A 23,779-nucleotide genomic window follows, 5' to 3' on the forward strand; every position below is an offset into this window, starting at 1 on the left:
AGATGAGGGCATCAGATCCCTAGGACTGGAGTTATAGATGATTGTGAACCACCATGGATGTGCTGGGAATAGAACCTAGGTTTTCTGGAAAGTCAGACAGTGCTCTTAGCCATTGAGACATCTCTCTTACCTTTTGATTTATATTTTAAACTTTAGTTTTATGTAATGGAATTATGCTGGGTGCATTGTCTTAGCTTGCTTCCTATTGCTGCGATAAACACCATGACCAAAAGTACCTTGGGGAAGAAAGGGTTTATTTAGTTTATATGTCCTTATCACAGCCCATCATTGAGGGAAGTCGAGGCATGAACTGAAGCTGAGACCATGAAGGAATGCTGTTTACTGACTTACTCCCTGTGGCTTGCTTAGCTTGCTCTTTCATACACTCCAGACCTGCTCATGGGTAGTACTGCCTGTAGCTGGCTGGGCTTTCCCTGAGCCCTCCCATATCAATCATTAACCAACACAATGCTCCACACATTTACTTATAGGCCAGTTTGGCGGAAATATTTTCTCAACTGAGTTTCTTTCTTTCCAAATGACCCAGAGACTTGTATCAAGTTGACAAAAATAACACATATATTCCTGACCTTTTGTATGTAATAGTAGTGCTTTTGAGATTCATTTAGGTCATTTTACGTAGCGGGAGTCCATTCATTCTCATTGTGTGTTGAATTTGATAGTACCACATCCTTTTATGGCCCTGTTTTATCACATACAGTCATTTGGGTCAGTTATAGTCTTCTCGTGAAAAACACTGTACTTAATGTCTCCTGGTGCACACCTGTAAGAGACTTTGGAGTCCACTGAGTAGTGATATAGTTGAACAAATACAAATCTAGCTGTTCATGGGAATGAGTAGTCCCAAGATGGCTATTCCAGTAGGCTCTCACCAGCGCCTGCTCTCATCCTCAACTATGCTTGATACTGTCGTGGTGACTTTGATATTGTGATTGTGGTCTTACTTCTCAACTCTGTGATTATTAATAATAAACCTTGTTAGGTTGCACAACTTATAATCGTGTGTTTATATACTTCTTCCATTCTTTATTGTTTCTCTCCTCCTCCTCATCAACTATACATCCTTTAAGAAACTGGTTTATAGTCATGTGTTCTGGAGACTTAATTTTTTTGTTGGTTATATGGGCTATAATTATCCTTTTTTATTTCAAAGTCAAATTTATCAGTTTTTTTTAAACCTTTAATCTTATAAATCTTTTAGTCTTTAGTTTTACTTCCCACTTCTAGTCTATAGAGTATCAGGAATTAAAGGAATCTTCAAACACACAGGAAAGGAAAAAATATTAAAGTGGACCCTTCCCTATGTATCCGCCACTCATCTTCAAAAGGCTAAGTTTGTTTCATCTTTTCTTCTCTTAACTTCTTCTGGGGAAACATTTTAAGCAAATCTCAGCATTAGAGTGTGTGTGTGTGTGTGTGTGTGTGTGTGTGTGTGTGTGTGCGCGCGCGCGCACGCGCGCGCGACAGAGAGTGAGTGATTGCTTTCATTTTCACTGGCGTTTTGTGTGTGAGTTACTGAGTTATGTATTCTTCACAGTAGTCTTGTCAATATTTGCTTAGTAGATTTTGAGGCTCTTTTAGAATGTTAGATAATCTTCCTGATAATAAAATGTTTTAGTATTACAGGGGAACCTCCTAACTTCTGTATTATGATCCTTTTTGTCCTGAGTCTTTTGTATGTGATGCTAGCTCCACCCACACCAAGAATATCTCCGTTGCTGTTTATTTTCTTTTCTCAATTTTTATATCATCACATCTTAACATCTCTCTCTCTAATCGTGTGTATAAGGTGAGTGTTTGGGTATGTGCATGTGTGCATGCAGGTGCCTGTGGAGTCCAGGAGAGGGCATCAGGCCCCCTGGAGAGTTACAGGCAGTTCAGAGCCACCTGATATGGGTACTGGGAACTGAACCAGGGTCCTCTGCAAGAACAGCATGTGCTTTCCAGAGCCTTAACATGTAGGCAGCATAGAGCTTGCTTTTGTAATTTTATCCAGCCTGTCTTTGCTATTTAATTGCAAAATTTAGTCTTCTTGAATTTTCTCTCTCTCTCTGTGTGTGTGTGTGTGTGTGTGTGTGTGTGTGTGTGTGTGTGTCCTCCCCTTGACTTGTACTTTTTGCATGGCCTTTCTTCTTTCTGCCCTGTTCCTATTTTGAATTCTTTCCTCTATTAGTGTTGAGGTGACTTTGGAAGACACGGGTGTTATCTTCTATCTATATTCAGCATTTTGTTAGCATTTCTTGTACACGTCTCTACCTTGGTTCTTCATTGTATTTGCATCTCAGCCTTCCTTTTGGGGATCCTTTTCTTTATTTAGAATCCTTTCAGTAGTCAATAGAAACACACTTAAGACTTTGTTTTTTCTGAGTACTTTTATTTTCTCTTACTCTTTTACGTATTTTTATGTTTGGAGGGGTGCCTGTTTTTCTCACTTTTGCAGGAGAATCACAGAGCCCTAGGATGCAGTTGGGCTTCACTAGAGGAGATCCTATTTGCTTCTGTTACTTGCCCAGGGCCCATCCAGTCCTTAACCTCTTACTTTTTCCCAGTGTTCAGTGCCGTGGCTCAGGGCAGCCCTGTTTAAAAAGCATTTCTTGTGGTATATGAGACTCATGCCAAGGCTTGTCGCTTTGTGGAGATCCCTGGATTCTATCCCTTATAACGTGTCTCCTATTCATCGAATCCCAGAGCTGATAATTGGATCTGCCCATTTGGTAAACACCTTTAAGGTGAAAATCAGCTTTAAGGAGGCAGAACTTCCTTCTGTCTTCATGTCACTGGTGTTTTCAATGTCGCTGGCTTTCCTTCCCGCTTAGGGGTGTATCGAAGAGGAAGTTTGTTGTTGTGTTGTTTTGTTCCCAGACAGGACAGGGTTTCTCTGTGTAGCCCTGGCTGTCTTGGAACTTGCTCTGTAGACCAGGCTGGCCTTGAACTCACAGAGATCCACCTGTGTCTATGGCCGGAGTGCTGGGATTAAGGCGTGTGTCCCCACCTCGAAGCCCAAGAGGAAGTTTTAAAGTGCTTTATCCAGTATTTGTTTTCAGTAGGAGGGCAGTGAAGTTTGCTAGAGACTGCGTGTCATCCCCACTGTTAGGCTTCATTGGACTAAGGAGTAGTTCCATGGCCTGTGCTCCTGGCTTCTGGATGTGGGATCTGGATACAGTAATACAGCAAACGCTCGCTTGCCCAGAAAGCACTTTCGACATAGTTATATCTACTCTATTTTTAATGGTTCCAACTGGTTGGTGTAGGTATATTATCATCTGTCACACAGGTGGGTAAAATAAGACTTTGAGGAAGATGCTGATACAAACCGTGACCTTTGGTTTAGAGCACTCTCCTGTGCTCTTTCCATGGTGCCGTCTTTTTTTTTTTTTTTTAATTAATGTTGTTGACATTTGATCTAAAAATGAAAATTCTAAAGACTACTGACTGAGGTAACAATATCTCCTAACCCATACCTGAGAGACATTTTCAGTTGGGCCTTCAGTTCACGGGGGACTTACCAGTGACGCAGCATTGTTCTGCCTCATGTTGCCGAAGGCAGTGAGAACTTCAGGAGTCCCTGTGTGCTGTTGCTGTGGCGTGAGTCCTTTCTCTGACCGATGCAGGTGATTCTTGTCTTTCTCAACAGGTGTGTATGTAATATAGACTGCAGCGGGTACAGTTTCAACCCCGTGTGCGCTTCCGATGGGAGTTCCTATAACAATCCCTGTTTCGTTCGAGAAGCATCTTGTATAAAGCAAGAACAGATCGACATAAGACATCTTGGCCGCTGCACAGGTAAAAGCCCTTCTGTCCACCAAGAACCTGTCTTGAACATCACATGGCGGTACTCTGGCTTGGTAGTGTCTCAGCCTTATGAAATGAATAATTCTCCAGGCGTGGTCTTTTTATTACTGCACATTTTAAAGTTTCGTCGGCAGTACTTTAGACATCCATTTGTTTTCACCCTCTCCAGACATAAACCGTGTGTCTTGGTTGATTGCTAAGCTTATCCTTGCTTGACGTGAGTGTATCTGAATCAGTTTGAGATGTGTTTATAGTTTTAAGGTGATCTCAAATTCAATTAGAGCTAGAAGTCAGACTATTTTAATTACAGTAAAACTGTACACTTGCTGTATATATTCTCTTTCCCTTGTAGCACAGTAGCTACCTTTATTTTCACAGAGTTCCCTTTGTCTCGCCCCCCACGTTACATGCAGTTACAGTTTTTAGTGTACAGTTACAGCATGTAAAGGAAAAATTCCATTTGCCCTTCTTCCTGTTTGTGCTGATTTGGGAACCGGGAACCATATAATGGGTTTTCTTCTCCTACTATGAATGGTAACAGTCACGGAAGCAGTGACAGGCTTCTGTCCTCATACCCTGTGGGATGGGTTAGCGAATCAGTTCTAGTAATACATGCAGGACAGCCCCATCCTTGTGGACTTGGGTTATAGATCTTCCCTGCTTTGCTCTGATCAACTAACTCCCTTTACCCTTCCTTGTTCTGGAGTGGGGTGGGGTGGTTTGGGGTGGGGGTTCTTACTAAAGGCATGTGCTTTTATCTGAGCCAATGCAACAAGGTTGTAAAGGTGAGTTTATTATTTTGTCTTAATAATGAATTGTTTGTGACACACTTCTCATATCTGTTTTGAGCAGGTAGCAGATCCTCAGAGCTTTCCAGGTAGGGTAGTCATGGGCATGATGGAGGAAGCCATTTCCTGGCAGAGAGATCCAGTAGGCAGACATTCCTCTTAGCTTGTGTCTTGGAATACAGTTTATTTTATTTTATGCAGTACATTTAGAGCTTAGGTAGGATGCTTGAATGCGTTATTTCCTTCCTGGAATATCCAGTTCAGAGCAATGGGCAAGCTGGAGAGTTTTAATTGAAATTTATACAGCTCTGATACAGAGTGGTGAAACCTTAAGTTTTATTTTATTCCTCTAAGTAATTTTCTATCTACGCCTAACTGCACCTCTCATTGCCTCTCTCAGTGGGTGTTGGAGGTGGAGGCCTGTGCCTCTCAGCAGGTGTTTATGGTCCCCTTTAGTTTTCACTGTCCAGTGCAGTTCACATGACAAGGGTCTTCATGTTGTTTGACAGTATAGCCGAGATCCTATCTCGATTGTAATCTCATGTTCAAATAAATGTGGTAGGAAAAGATAAATCTTGAGCTCAGTTTTCCCCTGGAGAGTGGGGTTCTCTAAGGGGTGTATGTTATTTCAGTTTACACAGGAATGACTTGTAAAGTAGGTGCCATTTGAGCTGAAGTCTGAATGAAATCTGTTGTTCATGCAGAGATCTACCTGCGCTCATTGGAGATCTGAGACAGCAATGGAGGGACCATTGGTGTTGAGAGTGGTGGAAACTTTCCCACAGAGATGTAGATGTCAAAGTATTATTCTTGTACATGATAAACGCAGGCCTAACTGTTAGAAGAGGAGCAGGGTAGGCGTACAGTTAAAAAAGAGCCCGAGCACCTGGGGTAATGGCGAGCCCTTCGCTGTGACTTCAGCATCGTGGATTTGTTAACCTGACAACTGTTTTTTCTTGCAGACACAGATGATACAAATTTATTGGGAAAGAAAGACGATGGGCTGCAGTATCGACCAGATGTGAAAGGTACTGAATTACGGTTTTCTGGATTTTTGAAATATGGCTACTAGCTGTCCCTAGTGGTTCTGTTTCCATTATGGCTACCCTTCAGCTTAGCTCCCTGTGGTAATGCACTTGATACAACTGATTAGCAGTGTTTATTGAAAGAACTAAGGTTCCTTTCAGTTCCGAGAGTGCTCCCATGTATGCTTTTTATTGTTTTAAATGATTCCTTACAATGTGAAGTTCTCTAGAATCTACAATTAACATTTTCCCTATGTCTTTGAACCTCATTCCTTCTATCTGGAAGTCTTCACTTCTTTGTCTGGCTAGCCCCTGCTCATCGCCTCCAGTTTCAGTTGTTGGAATCATTTCCTTTGAGAATCCCCCATTTGAGTACTTATCCTGCTCTATTATAATTTCCCCCCTCTCCATCTACATCTCAGATCCTGAGTTCTATGTGGATTGTAAATAAGTTTCCTTTACTTTGTGTTGCTAATCCTAGTAGAATGTCTGGAAAATTAGTGCCTACTCCACACTCGCCAAGAGAATGGATGTGACTCAAAGAAGCCATATTTATTTGCACAGTGTCTCATGTTGAGTAAAGATCAAAGCAGAGACTAGAATCCTTGAGCTTACTTTCCATCGCTCTTTCCTGTCATGTGGTCACATGCATTATCTTATTTGAAACTTACAAGTAGTTATATGAAGAGCAGTCAACCAATGGCAGGCGTGAGACTCGGTGATGTTTATCTGGTTAATCAGAGAGAAGTTACATCACTGGACTCCTCAATCACCATTTGTATATAATTGCCCATCACAAGTACACATTCAACTAATTTGTAATTAAAGAAGGAAAGGTCATGAATTTGAGAGGGAGTGAGGAGTGTGGGAGGAGTTGGAAGTGGGGGAGAGATGTTGTAAGTACAACACTCATGTATAAAAATTCTAAAAAGTACTAACAAAATGAATGTAAAAATGTGTGATATGCAAGACATTTGGGAGACTGAGGAAGTGGAATCATAAGGCTAAGGCCAACTTGGGCTGTGTAGCAAGTTCAAGGCTAGCCTGAGCTATGTAGTGAGGCCCTGTCTCAATATACCAAGGATTAGCTCAGCAGTAGATCACTTACTTGGCAGTCTTGGATCCTAGCTGGATCCACAGACCACAATAGGGAAAAAAAGATGTGATCTTCACTATATGTCTAATTTTTTAAGTGTTCCTGTTGTTTAGAATTTCATCAAAGTTAAATAAGATTATTCATCAATGCTTAGAACAGAATCTAACATGTTTGTAAGTGCTCACTAAATAGTAACTTCTGTAATTGAATAATATGTTACTTCCTTTACTTGAATTGTATTAAATCTGAATTTCTTATAACCCATTAGGCCCTGAAAAACAGTTTTCTCTGCTGATACAAAGTGCTGTATTTAAAATGGGAAATTAGCTGTGTTCTCTCCAGAGCCATAGCAGACCAGCTCTGGTTTTATTCACTCTACTGATATTCACCCCAGGAAAACCATTTTTCAGTAGTTAGCAACTCATTTTTTAAGGCAATTTGGGGAATTGTGTATACTCCAAACACTTGTGTAATGTTCATAAAATCACATAATAATATGACTACATATTGATAATCTTGTCTGTTCCACTTTTGAGGTACTAAAAATTGTGTACACATAAGAATTGCCATATAACTTAAATGAAATTAGAAGATATTATTTATTATAGGTTTAATTTATGTCTGTCCTTTTAGCAACATTACTTGTGGAAGGAAAGATAATTTAGCACATGGTATGTATGTATGTGTGCACTATGGTATGACATGTGCTTAACCAGTGTCTGACAATGTAGGAATTAAATATTGTCATGCTTGTACTAGAGTTGAAAAGTGTTAATGGTCTTTAGAAAACACAGAATGCTTTTTGGTGGGGGACCATGAAGATGTGAGAAAAGTCATGGAGAAGATAGACTTTGAATTAAATTTGACCTACAGTTAGAGAATGTTTAGGGAGGCTAAAAGATCATCAGAAGAGATGTGGACTCAAATGCTATGGCAGGCTGTATTGGAGAATGCTAAGGGATTTAGAGGAAGGAGGGGGAGGTAGCTGGGAAAGTAGCTTGGGGCCAGATTTGTCCTGTTGGACAATTGAGACTTTATTTTGAACCATAGGGATGTGGTAGTTTGAATAAGAATGGATCCCATAGGCATATATATTTAGATGCTTAGTCATCAGGGAGTGTTACTGCTTGAGAAGGAGTAGGAGGTGTGGCCTTTGGAGTAAGTGTGGCCTTGTTGGAGGAAGTGTGTCACTATGGGTGGGCTTTGAGGTTTCAAAAACCCAAGCCAAGTCCAGTGGCTCTCTCTCTTCCTGCTTCGTGTGGATCCAGATGTAAAACTCTTAGCTACTTCTCTAGCATTTTGTCTGCCTGAAAGCTGCCATGATGAAAGTGGCCTAAAACTGAAACTATAAGCCAGCCCTAATTAAATGCTTTCTTATGTAAGAGTTGCTGTGGTCATGGTGTCTCTTCATAGCAATAGAACAAAAACTAAGACAGGGATCATTAATATAAATGAAAAAGACAAGGCTCTAACACTAACCACTTGAATGAGTGATAACTGCAGGAACACCATGCTTACTGTATACATGGGCAAAGGCAGAGAGGTGACAGATTGTCTGCTTAGATGTGGGACAGTGAGAGTTAAAAATACCAAGACTTAAGTACACAGACTTAGACAATTTTTTTTTTTTAATAGAAATGATATGCTGAGAGGGACCAGGGGAGGTGTCTGAAGTAAGGTGAAGGAAGAGTTGGTGAAGGTGATCAGTTGCTTTTTGGTATTTGATGTGTTGTGGTATTCATCTGGGAGACTGTTCAGTATAAATCTTGAGACAAACCATTGGTTCAGAGTTGATAACTGGACAGGATGGATAGTAGTTAAACATGCCACAGAAAGGCATTCCAGGAAGTCAGGTACCTTGAATACAGTAAGGTCATTGCACCACAGTTTCCATAGAGTCAAGATGTAAACCAGGCTGTGAGAGTTTAGTACTCAAACAGTAAGGACATATGTTAGAAGGCAGCTCTGTTGCATTTTGTTTTCTGTTTTCACATTGATAGGAGCCCTTGGTGAATACTTGTATCTGCAGTCCACAGCCAAGGCTGTATAGGTAGGAGGCACTTCCACAGACCTGCTGTGGAAAGCAGGAACACTGCAGAAACATGGAACTTAGTGGGGAACTGCCCAGTGGAAAAGGTTTTTGTATTTTTGGAGAGGGGCAACTCAATGAGTTTAATTGGGTTGCTTATAGTAATATAACAAACCCACATGGACCCAATACCAACCTTTAGGGTTTTTTCTTCTTCTTTTTCTTTAGAGTTTACTTTAACTTTCATTATGTATATGCACATCTGTGTGTGAGTGTGTGCACTTGAGTGCAGATGCCCTCTGGAACTGCCCAGTGTGGGTGCTGGCAACCAAATTCAGGTCTTCTACAAGGGAAGTACTAGTTCTTAACCACTGAGCCATCACTCCAGCCCCACTTTGAGTTTTTTATTGCCATTTTTCTTCTGTTTACCTTTAGTACACAGTATCAGCATGATTCTAATTATACAGTTTTTGAGATACAGTTTCAACCTGAAATGAATATACACCATCGACATCACACCCTAATGTGATGGGCAGTGTTTCTAGCTACCCAGGAAGTTCCTTCATGATACAGACACTGTAATCCAAAGAGATCTTCATACAGCCAAAATTGAACTGTGGCACCTTGATTAGAAAGACACCCACACTTCTCATTCCAGCCCTCACCTCATCTTTGAACTTGTTCTTGAGAATCACTGGTCTTGATTGTGCTGGCCAGGGGCACTAGGGATAGCAAGATGCCATTATCCCTAGTCTCATTTGCCTGATGACTGTTGATGTACTTCAATCCAGCATCTTTTGATGTGCTCTTTTAAAGACAATAAGTCAGTGATACAGGTACTGCCCGAGTGTGTGTTGTGAGCTGGTGGAGAGTTGTTGGGGCTGCTCCAGGGCTCCTGAGAAGGGCCATTTGTTGTGGGGTAAGAGTGGAAGGCCTGCCTGGAGACAGTTGTCACCAGCATGTCAGGGGAAGGAGAGGATGGAAGGTGGCCGGAAGAGGGGTGTAGGAAATAAGAGTGGGTATGGTACCCCAGGAGGATGGGAGGGCTTTTCCTAAGAGAACATTGAGGAGGAGGTAGATGAGTTTATATCATTAGAGGAGTTTTTTCCTGCTGTAGTTGGGGAAGGGAGGGTCAGGGTTGGGGTGGAAAGCAATGGATTTATAGCAGTGTGGGAGGTTTTTGATGGAAGATAGGAGGGTATTTACTAGGTAGACTCTTGCTCAACTCGGGATTTGAGGAGACTGGGGTAGGGAAGTCCGTCAAGGGATATGTAAGTGTTGTAAAGGTTGAGAAGTAGGCTGGCACAGTTTGGGAAGCAACACGTGATACTTAAAGTTTTGAGCTCTGTCGAGACAGGGAACTCTGGAGTTGAAGTGCTGATGGAATTGTAGCTACAGCAGCTTACCCTGTAGGTCCATCTTCAGTTGCTAAGATCAATTTCTCATGCTTCATCTGGGTTGCCCATTGTGGACCAGGCTGCATGATTGGTAGAACGGTCCTCTGTAGATAGGTCACTTGATAGTGTTTCTTATGACATCCTGACTTAGAATGAACTGTCCTTTGAGTGTGAAAATATGGCTGCTGATGGCAGATTGGTTTTTGAAGCTTCTGTGTGGAACGAGTCAGTGGGTGGCCAGATGCACTACTGTGTACACTGTACACACTTCAAGCATTGTTCAGACACCAGCAGTCCACATGGTTGTTGTTGGAGCCTGTCACCACTTACCTAAGGACATTGTTCAGACAGGATCCTTCTGTGTCTACTTCTCTGTGCCAAGGCTGCATCTCTGCTTTGGTTTCGAAGTCATGCTTTATTGTGTCTTCAAAGCTTTTTTTTTTTTTTTTTTTTTTTTTTATCTTTCCCTTTTGGAGCAGTTCCATGTATTTAGTCTAGAGAGCAGGTGCTTGAACACGATGCTTTTGTCCATCTCCTACACATCTCCCAGGGAACATGCTGAAGTCGTCTTTTAATAGCCAAGAGCTTGTGCTGTGGGATCAGTCACAGTTGAGCATCACTTAAGGCTGTGAGACCCGCTTTCTCTGAGCCTCAGTGATCACCTCCAGGAGGCAGTTGGGATCAGTCTGAAAAATCGAACACTGGATTCCTGGTCTCGTTTTTTGATCCGTGGTTATTACTGCAGTTTGCAGTTCCACTGTTAGCTGCTGACTCTGCTTCAGTTCTCCACATCTCTGAGCTCACCTGCCTTACTGACTGCTGTCGTGGCTCATGAGTCGCACCAGTGACCAGTGTCCTACAGTGTGCCTCTGTGCCTTTGAGTCCTCACAACAGCTTTGGGGGCCTCATTTTGCATATGATAAAGATGAAACTGAGTGTAGAATGAAGCTGGTGTCCCGAGCCCTGGTGCTCTTGTCCTTATCTGGTAAGAATCCTCTCCAGCTGCTTTCTTTCCTGACTCAGACCCCTTACCCCACTCTCAGCTGTGACCCACGGAAATTTGCTCCCTGGTCTGCTCTTTCTCTTTTCACACACTCAGTTGCTTAGTGAGACTTTGTTCTTATCTTCTGTTTATTCTGCCATTGTCTCAAACCCCAGGAATCTACTATGATGCTTGGAACATGGTACTCTCTAAAAAGCACTTTTTGGATGACCATAGATCTAAGTTAATTCAGTTTACTAATCTCTCTCTCTTGGGCTAGACATCATTAGGCTCAGATTTAGAGACATTTACAAGATGCACTATTAACATATTTAGTAAAGAGGGTGGCTCTGTTCTGTTAAATGTACTGGGTACCACTCTTTTTAAAAATATTTATATTTTGTGGTATGAATGTTTTGCCTGATGTATGTCATGTACCTCATGGGTACAGTACCTGTGGAATTCAGAAGAGGGCACTGAGTCCCCTGGAACTGGAGTTACAGACAGTTCTGAGCCACCATGCAAGTGCTGGGAACTGAATCTGGGTCCTCTGCAAGAGCAGCAAGTGCTCTTAATCACTGGGCCAGCTCTCCAGGTACAAACAACTCTTAAAGGTAGTTGTAAATGAAACGTGTTCCAAATAGGAATGGGAAGTTTGACCTTAGTACAATACAGGTAGCAGTAGGTAGTGTGTGAGCTGACACTAGGGAATGTGTACAAAGCTAGAGATTTCAACAGCATGAAAAATATGCAACAGTATCAGAACTTACTGCATTCTGATGAGTTTCTCTGGAAGTGTTCTCAGGGCTACACGAAAGGAGTCCTGCAGCAGGTCACATGACCTCTATGGGCCCTTCAGGTCTGGGAGTCTGAGCTCATACAGTTTGAACACCTTCCAGAGAGATTTACTTACTACGTACTTGTGCATGCATTTGTGAGTAGTATGTGGGGTATGTCCTACTGTTTATTCTTCCTGAACAACTCTGGCTTAGCTGTCCGTGTGTGTGTGTGTGTGTGTGTGTGTGTGTGTGTGTGTGTGTGTGTGAGAGAGAGAGAGAGAGAGAGAGAGAGAGAGAGAGAGAGAGAGTGTGTTGCTGGAGATGGACTCTAAGGCCTATGTATGACAACTAAGTGCTCTGAGCAGCCACTTAGCTTGCAGGTCTTGCTGTGTAACCCAGGCTAGCCTTGAACCTCACAGGTGCTGAGTTCACAGACATTTATTACATATCACTTATAATCTGCAGATTATTGATAAAGGAATTATTTATTAAGAAATTATATTGAGGAGAACAGCTCACTAAACAGGATAAGGCAAATCTGTCGCAGAGTCCTGGAAAGCTGCTTCTGTGGCCTGAGTCAGTCCCCACCATCCAAGCCCAAGAGGGAGAGAAGGAGAAGGGGCCTGCGTACGTGCCCCTCAGGTCTTAAGCTAGCTCAGAGGCCACGACCTACACTTACTTTTATTAACTTGTAACTCAGTGGTTCTCAACCTTCCTAATTCTGTGGTCCTTTAATACGGTGACCCCAACCATAAAATTATTTTTGTTGCTACTTCATAACTGTAATTTTGCTGCTGTTATGGATCATAGCGTAAATATTTTTTGAGATAGAAGTTTGTCAAAGGGGTGGCGACCCACAGGTTGAGAACTGCTGTACTTTTGCCCCTTTTTTGTTGGTAATTACTTAAATAGCTTTATTGAAACATGATTCACATACAACATTAAATTCACCACTTTAAAGCATAGGATTTAGTAATTTAATTTTCATGCTGCTATACGAATATTTCCATAATCTAACTTGATAATATTTACATTACCCTTTAAGGCACTGGTTCTCCACCTTCCTAATGCTTCTACCATTTAATACAGCAATTTTGCTATGTTATGAATTATAATGTAAATATCTTTGTTTTCCAGTGGTCTTAGGTGGCCCCCGTGAATGAGGTTGTGACCCACATGTTGAGAACCACTGCTCCTAGAGAAACCATTAGCAGTTGGTCACAGGTATTCCCCCTCACTACTAGCCATAGGCAACAACCCTCAGGTGAATTTTATTTTACACAAACCCCAGTTTTCATTGAGCTGCCCTCCAGTTAAGAAGCCTTGGGTGGGGAAAAAAAAAAAAAAAGAAGAAGCCTTGGGTGTTTTCCCCATCTCTTCTCTGTGGTTAAGAAAATGTGCCTTGGCCGGGTGGCAGTGGTGCATGCCTTTAATCCCAGCACTCAGGAGGCAGAGGCAGGTGGATCTCTGTGAGTTCGAGGCCAGCCTGGTCTACAGAGCGGATCCAGGATAGGCACCTGTCCTGAAAAACAAAAACAAAAACAAAAAAAAAGAAAACGTGCCTTACAGGAGATTCAAGCTTTTCCATAATCTGGTTTCAGCCAGTTTCCCCAACTTTGATCTGTATATACCCTTCTGCGGTCTGGTCCAGTCCTTGCTCATGACTTGAGGTGCTGTGAACACTGTGCCTGCCCTTTGCGTCTCCTCTCCTGCTATCTACAGTTCTCTGCACTTTGAGGCCCTACTTTCAGTCCTACCCAGTCTACTTGTAGGTTCTTTTCAGTGGCTTAGCTTGTGAATTTCCTCTTCATTGTAAACCACCATACTGGGCCTGCTGCTGGTTATCTCTCCATGCATGTGCTGATTCCTTAAGTTGGTGGTAAACTCTTTTTTTTTTTTTTTTTTATAATTTAAATATTTAATACTATGTTATTTTTTTTCATTGCAAAAACTCTTCTGAAATTTTTTTTTTATTATACTTGTGTTTTAATTTTACACATCAGCCATGGGGTCCCCTGTCCTCCCCCCTCCTGCCCCCATCCCCACCTTCCCCCCCAGCCCTTCCCCTCCATTCCCATCTCCTCCAGGGCCAAAACTCCCCTGGGGATTCATTTAAACCTGGTGGATTCAGTACAGGCAGGTCCAGTCCCCTCCTTCCAGACTGAGCAAAGTGTCCCTGTGTAAGCCCAAGGTTCCAAACAGCCAGCTCATGTACTAAGGACAGGTTCGGGTCCCACTGCCTGGATGCCTTCCAAACAGTTCAAGCTATTCAATTGTCTCACTTATCCAGAAGGCCTGATCCAGTTGGGGGCTCCACAGCTTTTGGTTCATAGTTCGTGTGTTCCCATTTGTTTGGCTATTTGTCCCTGTGCTTTTTTCCAATCTTGGTCTCAACAATTCACACTCTTATAGTCCCTCCTCTTTCTCGACAATTGGACTCCTGGAGCTCCACCTGGGGCCTGGCTGAGGATCTCTGCATCCACTTCCATTGGTTATTGGATGAGAGTTCCAGCACGACTGTTAGGATGTTTGGCCGTCTGATCACCAGACTAGGTCAGTTCGGGCTTTCTCTCAACCATTGCCAGTAGTCTACAGTGGAGGTATCATTGTGGATTTCTGGGGACCTCTTAGCACTTTGCTTCTTCCTGTTCTCATGTGGTCTTCATTTATCATGGTCTGTTATTCCTTGGATCTAGAAAAAATCATCCTGAGTGAGGTAACCCAGACTCAGAAAGACAAACATGGTATGTACTCACTCATAGGAGGATACTAGATGTAAAACAAAGATGACTAGACTGCTACACAACTCCAGGGAGGCTACCTAGAAAACAGGACCCTAGGAAAGACCCAAGGATCACCCAATGACAGAGAAATGGATGAGATCTACATGAACAACCTGGATGACAGTGGGAGTAATGAAGGGCAAGATTTGAGGGAAAGAAAGCTTAGGGGAGCAGGAGATCCCAGCTGGATCAAGAACAGAAAGGGAGAACAAGGATGGTAAGCTCTTGAGGGCCAGGACCATGTAAGCAGTCCCTTTACCTTCTCTGGGTAGCCGAGCCTGTGTACCCAGTAGCATGGGAGGAGAGTGTATTAGATGCTTTTGGCATGGAGTGGACTGCTGAGTTTGGATGCTGCCAGCCAGACCCTCAGCTTAGTAGCTATGCCTTGTTTCTGCAGCTCCACTTCGTGTTTAATGTAGGGCCACTTCCTCCCATGAGTTCATTTAATGCATCTTTATTGGTGCCACACTTTGTCCATTAATTTCTCTGCACTATGCCTGAAATTTCCTGTCATGTATGGGGCTTTCTTAGGGTCTATTAGAACACTACCTGACCTCTACAGAGCCACTCGGTTCCATTGTTAGGCGCATTACAGGATTTTACCAGGTAGTTGGGTTCACAGTCTCACTCTGTGGTCTCACGATTGTACACTTTGAGAGTGTTCCATTGGGTAGTGGTAGCACATGCCTTTAATCCCAGCACTTGGGAGGCAGAGGCAGGCAGATCTCTGTGAGTTCGAGGCCAGCAGGGCTACAGAGTGAGATCCAGGATAGGCACCAAAACTACACAGAGAAATCCTGTCTCAAAAAAACCAAAAAAAGAAAAAAAAAAAAAAAGAGTGTCCCATTACATGGTTCCATATTCTGAGAAGTGTGATGAAGTGTGTGTGTGTGTGTGTGTGTGTGTGTGTGTGTGTGTGTGTGTGTGTCTCCGTCCGTCCTATTACTTAGGGCTTAAGAGGGAATGCTGAACCATACTTTGGGTTTAAAACCAAAGCAAGAAAAGTACATTTGTTTTAGTTTAGTTGGTTTCTGTTCAACCACTTCTCATCAGTGTTGATTGCTTGAGGCATGCCTTCTGCTTTGATCACAAGTGTTTGTAAACAAGCAGTCTGTTAATTAAGTTCCAGCCTGTGTTGTGAGACCCAGGGCAAGACTGCTAAAAGCAGCTTCTTTCTGGATGGGAATTTCAAAGTGGAAACCTTTTATTTTGTTCTTGGATAGCTTTTTAAATGGAAGCCAAAGATGAGTAAATCCATACCTTTATTTATTTTTCTTTTCTGTTGTTGGGATTGAGCCTAGGATTTAACCTGTGGGGCAGAGGCTCTGCTACTGACGTACACTCCCATTGCCCAAAGCCAGATGTCTTCATACTACAGCATGTCAACAAGTGAAAGTTAGAGTTCATGCCTGTAACATTTATTAAGCAGAGTAACAGCTGGTAATATTTATTAAGCACTTACTATTTGCCAAGGACTGTTTCTAAAGTTCTGTACAAGGGGCTGGAGAGTTGGCTCAGTGGTTAAGAATACTTGATGCTGTTGTAGAGGACCCAGACTCTGTCTCCAGTTCCCACATGGTGGCTCACAATCATCCACGTCACTCCAGTTCCACGGGATCTAGTGCTCTCTTCAGCCAACACTAGAGCACACATTTGATACACATGAATACATGCCAGCGAAACACTCATAAATAACTCCAAGAGGGCCTGGAGAGATGCCTCAGAGGTTAAGAGCATTGGCTGCTCTTCTAGAGGTCCTGAGTTCAATTCCCAGCAGCCACATGGTGGCTCACAATCATCTATAATGAGATGTGATGCCCTCTTCTGGCATGCAGGCATACATGCAGACAAAACACTGTGTATATAATAAATGAATTTTAAAAAACTCTAAGAGAAAATTGGAAGTTCTGTACAAATTCACCTACTATGAATATGCTAGCTCTTACCTCATTTAGTCCTCAGATCAACCCTGTGAAAACTGGACATAGTATCTTCATTTCTCAGATTAGGAAGTGAAAGGCTGTGCCTTGAGGTCACACGGTTAGGGAGCACTGGAACCAGAGTTCAGATCCAAACAGTGCATTGCCTGAGATGTCCTTGTACGTTGTACAGACTGCATCTCAGAACTGGAAATCATACAGGGACCAACAGCAGGGATGTCTAGATTCCCAAGGAGCTCTGTCTTCCGGGCTGATTTTAAGGTCCCAACAGGTGTTCCACTCTGTGGTGAGGATACAGAGGGGAAGGGGGCTCAGGTTGTAGCATCCCTAGAGAGGCACTTGTTTCTGTCACAGCAGAAGGGTCATCTGGGAGCTGAGGGAAGCCCCGGGAACCCTTGCAGGTCAGGCTATGTCTTGTTTTTTTGTGTCCTTAAGACTTAGCATCATGTTTTGTCAATGGGAGGTGATCACTAGAAGATCAACCAATTTAGTCATCAATTCTAGACTGTTCAATGTGGGACTTATTAGCCATATGTGGCTACTGTGACTTGGGTTGGGGTAGACAGAATTGAGATCTTGGAAACAACTGTAAAGTCTCAGTTTTCATATTTATATATTGAAATGCAAATATTTATTAAACTGAAAGATTAAGATTAATTTGTTCCTTTTTTACTTTAGAATATGCCTGATAGAAAATACGTTATATCTGTGTCTCATTGTGTGTCTGTTGGAGAATTAAAAGGTGTGACCGAGGTCACAAAGCAGCAGAGATGAGCTTAAGATTGAGGATTTGTGGCTTGGATTCTGGTTCATTTCTCTTTCTAGCATAAATTAAATTATTGTAGTGGTCGAGTGTCGGTGGTGGCCTTTAATCCCAATACTTGGGAGGCAGAGGCAGTCAGATCTCTGTGAGTTCGAGGCTAGCCTGGTCTACAGAGCAAATTCCAGGACAGGCTCCAAAACTCACAGAGAAACTTTGTCTTGAAAAAACAAAAAACCCTGTTTTGAAAAAAACAAAAAAAGAAAAAAAAATAGTATAGTATAGGACCCCCCCCCAATCTATATTTTGAGCTTAGTTTTCCCACTTGGCACTCCCCCCCCCATCTTCCTGTGTTCATATATGTATAGCCCCATTTTTTCTTTCTCTTTCTTTTCATTAAGCTTTGTTTGTGAGAGTATATTCAAGGAACTTCAGGATTATTAATGAACTGGTACCCAGCATCCTGTGAGAGAGAATGCTAAAAGTCTTCTGTACTTAGAAGAGAATTGATAATACAAAAACAAAACACGACAAAATAAAACACAGTCAGATAAAGCAAACCCCACCATACTGAAGTTGGACACGGCAAACCATCAGGAGAAAAAGAGCACAAGAAACAGAGATTCAACTCGTTCATACACTCAGGAGTCCTGTAAAAATCTAAGCTAAAGGCTGTAATGTGTACGCAGAGGACCTGGTGCAAATCCATGATGGCCCCGTGTTTGCTGTTTCAGTCTGTGGGAGCTCGTGTGAGCCTTGCTCAGTTGATTTGGAGGACCTTGTCCTCCACCCCCTCTGGCCCCCACCCCAAAATTCTTGCCACCTCTTCCACTGGGTTCCCTAAACTCTGAGGGGAGGGATTTGAAGGAGGCATCCCACTTAGACTCTCCACATAATGTCTGGCTGTGGGTCTCTGCATCTATTCCCACCTGCTGCTGGAGGAAGCTTCTCTGATGATGACTGAGTAAGGCTCTGATCATGAGTATAGCAGAATACCAGGGGTGTTTGGTTTTACCCTAGGTCTCTGGGCTCCCTAGTTTCTGGTTCTTGGCCACCCTAGCAGTGTTAGTGTGGGTTCCCTCTCATGGAACGGGCCTTAAGTCAAATCAGATGTTGGTGGCTACTCCCACACATTCCTATGCTACCATTGCTGTAGCTTTATAGGCAGGACAGATTGTAAGTCAAAGATTTTGTGGATGCCTTGGTGTTTACATTTCTCTTTTGATAGCCTGCAAAATACCTTTCCACACCAAAAGCCACTAGAACATAGGGGCAAAGAGTCCCCCTTCTTTGGGTCCTTCCTAATCTGTTTCCATTAGCATTCTTCAGATTTTATTGCACTTTGTGTTTTTCAGAGATAAGCCCCTTACTGTTGTTACGTGATGTGTCATATAGATTGCTGGTTATTTTATTGGCATTGTACAGGCATTATTTATCTTATGAAATCCTTTCAAACCTGCATGAAGTATAAGCTGTTACCCCAATTTTACAGTTATGAATCCTGAGGTTAAAGAGAGCAGAATGAATGATAAAGGCCACACAGCTAACGTGTGCAGAATCTGTAAGACATTTTTGTCGCATTCTTTGTTTTGAAGTTTTTTTTACAATGAACATTTACTTTAAAAATACTCTATGAAAAAACTGGCAATGGTGCCCTCCCCTCCCTTCTCTTCGCAATTGTCCCCTCCCCCTCCTTCCCTATTTTGTTTCTAAGACCAGGTATTAACATGTATGTAGTCCAGGCTGACCTCAGACTTGGACTAATTCTGTATCAGCCTTTTTAGTGCTGAGATTATAGATGTATGCTGCCAGCCTGGCTGAAACCGTTACCATTTGAAAATACATGTGCTTGATGGTTTTCATTCAAAATAAATCTTTTGCCCTAACGTTTTAGAATCCCTTAACTTGCTCTCTGCCGATGCCGTTGTTCTCATTGGAATCTCATAGTCGCTGGGTAGATGAGTAGCTTCACCCCTCTGAAGCTGATATTGTGTACGCCATCTCTGTCCCAGGGTGAATGACCTTCTAGACCAGGCATTTTTACAATTTAGCAAAGGTGTTTGTCTTTTTCAGATTGTTTTCAATATAGCAGTAATTTGTAGCAGTTACGTTCTGCAACTATTTTTGTGTGCTTTCAGTCTACTTTGTCTGCTTGCTCGCTGTGTTTGTGCACAGTGGGTGTTCCAAGGGACCTTAGATCTTGCTTAGATCTTGCTTACCCTTGCTGGTAAGTCTCTTTTCTACATTGCCCAGCTTGGTGATTGTTGACAGGGTGAATTCATTTGTTTCTAAGCCTTTGGAAAGATCGGTATTTTCCACTTTCTTCTCAGTATTCAGTGACCTGGTTTGTGTTTTTTAAGATGCTGGTGATCAAAGGGAAGATGTTTATATTGGAAGCCACATGCCTTGTCCTGAAAACCTCAATGGGTACTGCATCCACGGGAAGTGTGAATTCATCTATTCTACTCAGAAGGCTTCTTGTAGGTAAGTTGGTGACTCATGATCATGGTGAAAGTTTTTTCCTCTCCATCAGTGGTTGCTGCTAAGTAATACCAAAGAGATAGTGTTATCTGCAATAGATTAGTTTAAAATAAACCAACAAATCAGCCATATGTCCCGAAAACCCTGGCAAGAAATACACAAAGATAAGGAACAGACTGTATTAGGGTTTGGAGGTTGTGAGCTTAACATCTTTATGATGACATTTTAATATTAATATGCCATATTCCAACACTATTTTGATCTTTCGGCAATCTGTTGCTAGGTGGTTGAACGGCTGAAGAATATATTATGAACAGAGAAGAAATAACTCTAATGAAACATACTAAAATAGATTTCTAAAAATAAAGGAGTGGGATGAAGAGCCAGGTGTGAATTGTGAGAGGGAAGTGGAAAGAGTGTAAGTGTTCAACTCCTGTATTCCAGAGATGTTACATGACCTGCCCAAGGTCAACTGCAAGTTGGAAATAGAGCTGAGAAGAAACTAGACCTCAGATTCCCTGACGCACAACCTCAGTATCTCAGTGCTGTTTGCCGCTCTCTGTGTGTTGCTGTTGCTGTCAGGAGTTGCACACTGTCTTGTGTCTGCTTATCCAGACCAGGTTTCCATAGACAAGGGGGTGGGGCACTGCTGCCATTCCGTTCACTCCCGCTCCTAGGAGTTGGGCGGGAACCTGTTTCCCTCTCTCAGGCAAAGCATCAAAGCAAGGGGGGGATGTTACATTTCACTTTTTCTCTATCAGCCTACTGGGTAGTGACTCCTTGCTGTCCTGGATGTAAAAGGAAGCTATTGGCCCTGAGGCCGCTGGGTCCCTCTTACTTAGCTCCCTTCCCCTTTTCTTCCTGCATAAAGATGAAAGGCAGAGCAAGTGCTTTTACTGTTAATGGTTGAAGAGCTAATGGTCTTTGTAAAACCATTGGCCTTTTCCCAACAGACCATTCTCTTTGTCTTTGAAGGAGCTAACTTCTCTGTATGCCCCTCCCCAAACATTTCAGAACAACGACTGTATAAACGAGAGTGGACTACACAGTGCAAAGCACACATGGATTCTTTATGTTTGTCCCACAATGGTATAGAAATCTTCACAGAAGTTCAGGTCCTGATGACTTAAGATGGGGGCCTCTTTTAAGATGTCTTCGGAAAATATTTAGCAACCAAAATATAGTGTGCACACTGCTATAATCTGTACATGTGCACGAGACAGTTTGGGACTACAAAGCATAAACAAACTATAGAGGTAGCTGAGGGAAGAGGAAGGAAAGGTGCAGAGTCTCCTAGGCTTCTGACTGTGGCAAAACCGAAGAGCAGAATTTCAGAGCAATGAAGTTTTGGGGAAATGATGTATTGAGTTTCATGTACTGGTGTACCATGCCCATGGGTATCTATCATTTATGCTGCTCAAGATAATTGATTTGAAAACTCATGGGAGATACAAGTTGGAGAAGTAGGCTTGAGAATAATTCCATCTCTAGCACATTCCCTCTATATGGTAATCCCTCTCCCCACCAGACCTTCTGCATCCTTCATTCCCTGCAGTTGATCTGTATCGCATCTGCTCCTCTCTTGTTCCATGATATTGACAGGACTGCAGTCTAGTCCACTCCAGCTTCCCCTGGACTACACAGCCGAGAGCAGCTGCGGTCAGTCCTCTCCTCAGACTGCTGTCCGCACTTCCTCTCTGCCTCACCGGCAGCCATGAGCTTGTTTCCAGGGGAACTGAGAAAACTGTAGCAGTACGAAGAGGTCTTCCACAGGCTGTCACTGTTGCCCGAGCACTCTTTCCTCCCTTCCCTCCATATCACATATCTTGATGTATTATGTAATTTACATGTTTATTTGTGAGTACTTTATTTCTTCCGCGAAGAAACTCAATCCTTTCTTTCACAGAAGAACTTGAGTTGTCTGTGGTCTGTCTCCAGTTATCATTCCTGGTCTCTCTTGAACCCACTCCAGAAAGCTGTTGTCTCCAGCATCCTACAGAGCCTCTTCTTATGGCTGAGTCAGTGGTCGGGTCGTAGTGTTAAATTCACATTCGGGTGGTTGGCAGCGTTTCCCTTGTGTCCTGTGTCATTCTCTTGGCTTCTAAGATGAAGCTGTCTTGTTTCTCTCCCGTCTCACTGACATTCTACTCTTGGCTGGTTTCCCCTTTGCTCCCTGACCTCACTGTGTTCTAGTGCACTGTGATCCCGTCTTGTGCTCTTTCTAAGTGACTGGATCCACTTGGGCTCTTTTGTAGATATCATCCAACTTACATAAATCCCAGTCCTTCTCTTGAATCTGAGGTTCTTGTCTGTGATTCCTTTACATTTCTGGTGGATGTCTGGCTCAGTCTCAGCTGGACTAAACCTGTGCTGCACCTCCCTGTACTCCCACTGCCCTGGATCCACCTGCAACTTTTTGCACCCCAGTGGATGCCAACTCTGTCTCTTGAGTTGTACAGACAGAATACCTCAGGCACACCTTCGATTTCCCTCTTTGTCATGTTCCCCATCTTATTCGTTGGGTAGTCCTCTTAGCTCTTGTCTTTCAGAATACATCTTAACCAGAATTGCATTCACTATTCACTACCATACTCAGTCCAGGCACCTCACCATCATGCATGCATGCATCCATGCTTGTGCGCGCGCGTGTGTACACACACACACACACACACACACACACACAATTTTTAGTATAATCGTTTAGTTTACTTGTTATGCCTTTGGACTTCTGCTAGAGGATAAGCTCTTTTTGAAAAAATAACTATTTTTAAAATATTTGTGTATGTATGTGTGTTGACTGCAGGCATGTGCAGGCTGTGGCCCACATGTAGAAGTCAGAGGACCATCTCAAGTCTCCTTTATCTTTACCTTTCACCTCCTTTGAGACAAGGTAGATCAGGCTAGCTGGCCTGAAGCTTCTGGGGATTTTCCTGTCTCTGCCTCCCATATCCCCATGGGATCTCTGAGAAACAGTTTACTGTGTCTGGCATTATGTGGGTTCTGGGGATCTGAACTCAGGTCCTCACATTTGCATGGCAAGTGCTTTACCCTTGACCCATCTCCATAGCCTGGGGTTCTGCTCCTTTGTTGCCTTTGTTTCTACGAGCGTGAAGCTCTGGTACCTGAAACCTGGCAGTTACTCAGTAAAAGTGCTAGATGGATGAGTGGATGAATCCGTGCGTGAAGCCATGGGAGTGAATGAGATTCCTAGTGGGGCTGAACCCCTGGATCTGCCTTCAGTACCAGAAGAAGCAATGACAACGTAGAACTCCATACTCCAGATGTTTGCAGAGTATAAAAGTCAGTTGTGGAAAGTAATATCCAGGGGGATGATGTGAATGATATATGGTCTAAAGGTCCTTTTTGATATTCTGATTTTAATCTTTGAATTAAGCTGGACTGTCTGAACGACACATCTAGGGTATTGTTATAGTTCTCTGTGGAGCTGTTTTGATTTGACTGAGCTTTGACTTTGAGCCATTAGCCTACCGTGAAGGACATTGTTTTAAAAGTCCCATGGGTCTTCATTATAGTATTGGATTTACTGCTGCTGGGTTGTTGAGAACGATATTCTCTATATTAGAAGCTGCCCTCTTTACATGAGGATCGTGAAGGGAAGTTCCCTTGAGTTTAATAACAGTAGTAACTGCCCCTTTGAAATGACTTGTTTGATTTTATTTTATGGAGATTGCTTTTTGTGGCAGTAGTCTTCCCCTCTCCTCTGTCCCTCCCCTCTTCTCCCTCTTCTCTCTCTCCTCCCCTGCCCCCTCCCTTCCTCCTCCTCTCCCTCTCTATCCCTCCCTTCCAATCCAATAGTTTTAATACACCACCACCACAATCAATTTTAACACAGTTTTTGAAATCCCATGCACTTTACCCTTTGGTCCCAAATCTTCCTATTGACTC

The 23,779-nt window shown here is 42.8% G+C and overlaps 1 protein-coding gene across 1 annotated transcript in view; it reads left to right on the forward strand.

The window, feature by feature from the left end:
- The window catches only part of Tmeff1 (transmembrane protein with EGF like and two follistatin like domains 1), an 83,451-nt gene that overhangs the window by 51,076 nt on the left and 8,596 nt on the right, over window positions 1–23,779 (forward strand). The window contains exons 6-8 of the mRNA XM_036177252.1: window positions 3,656–3,804; window positions 5,564–5,629; window positions 19,753–19,876. Of these exons, the coding sequence (XP_036033145.1) occupies window positions 3,656–3,804; window positions 5,564–5,629; window positions 19,753–19,876 (339 nt within the window). The remainder of the gene's footprint in view (window positions 1–3,655; window positions 3,805–5,563; window positions 5,630–19,752; window positions 19,877–23,779) is intronic.

The sequence above is a fragment of the Onychomys torridus genome, chromosome 2 (genome assembly GCF_903995425.1).
Source record: "Onychomys torridus chromosome 2, mOncTor1.1, whole genome shotgun sequence".
Lineage (NCBI taxonomy): Eukaryota > Metazoa > Chordata > Mammalia > Rodentia > Cricetidae > Onychomys > Onychomys torridus.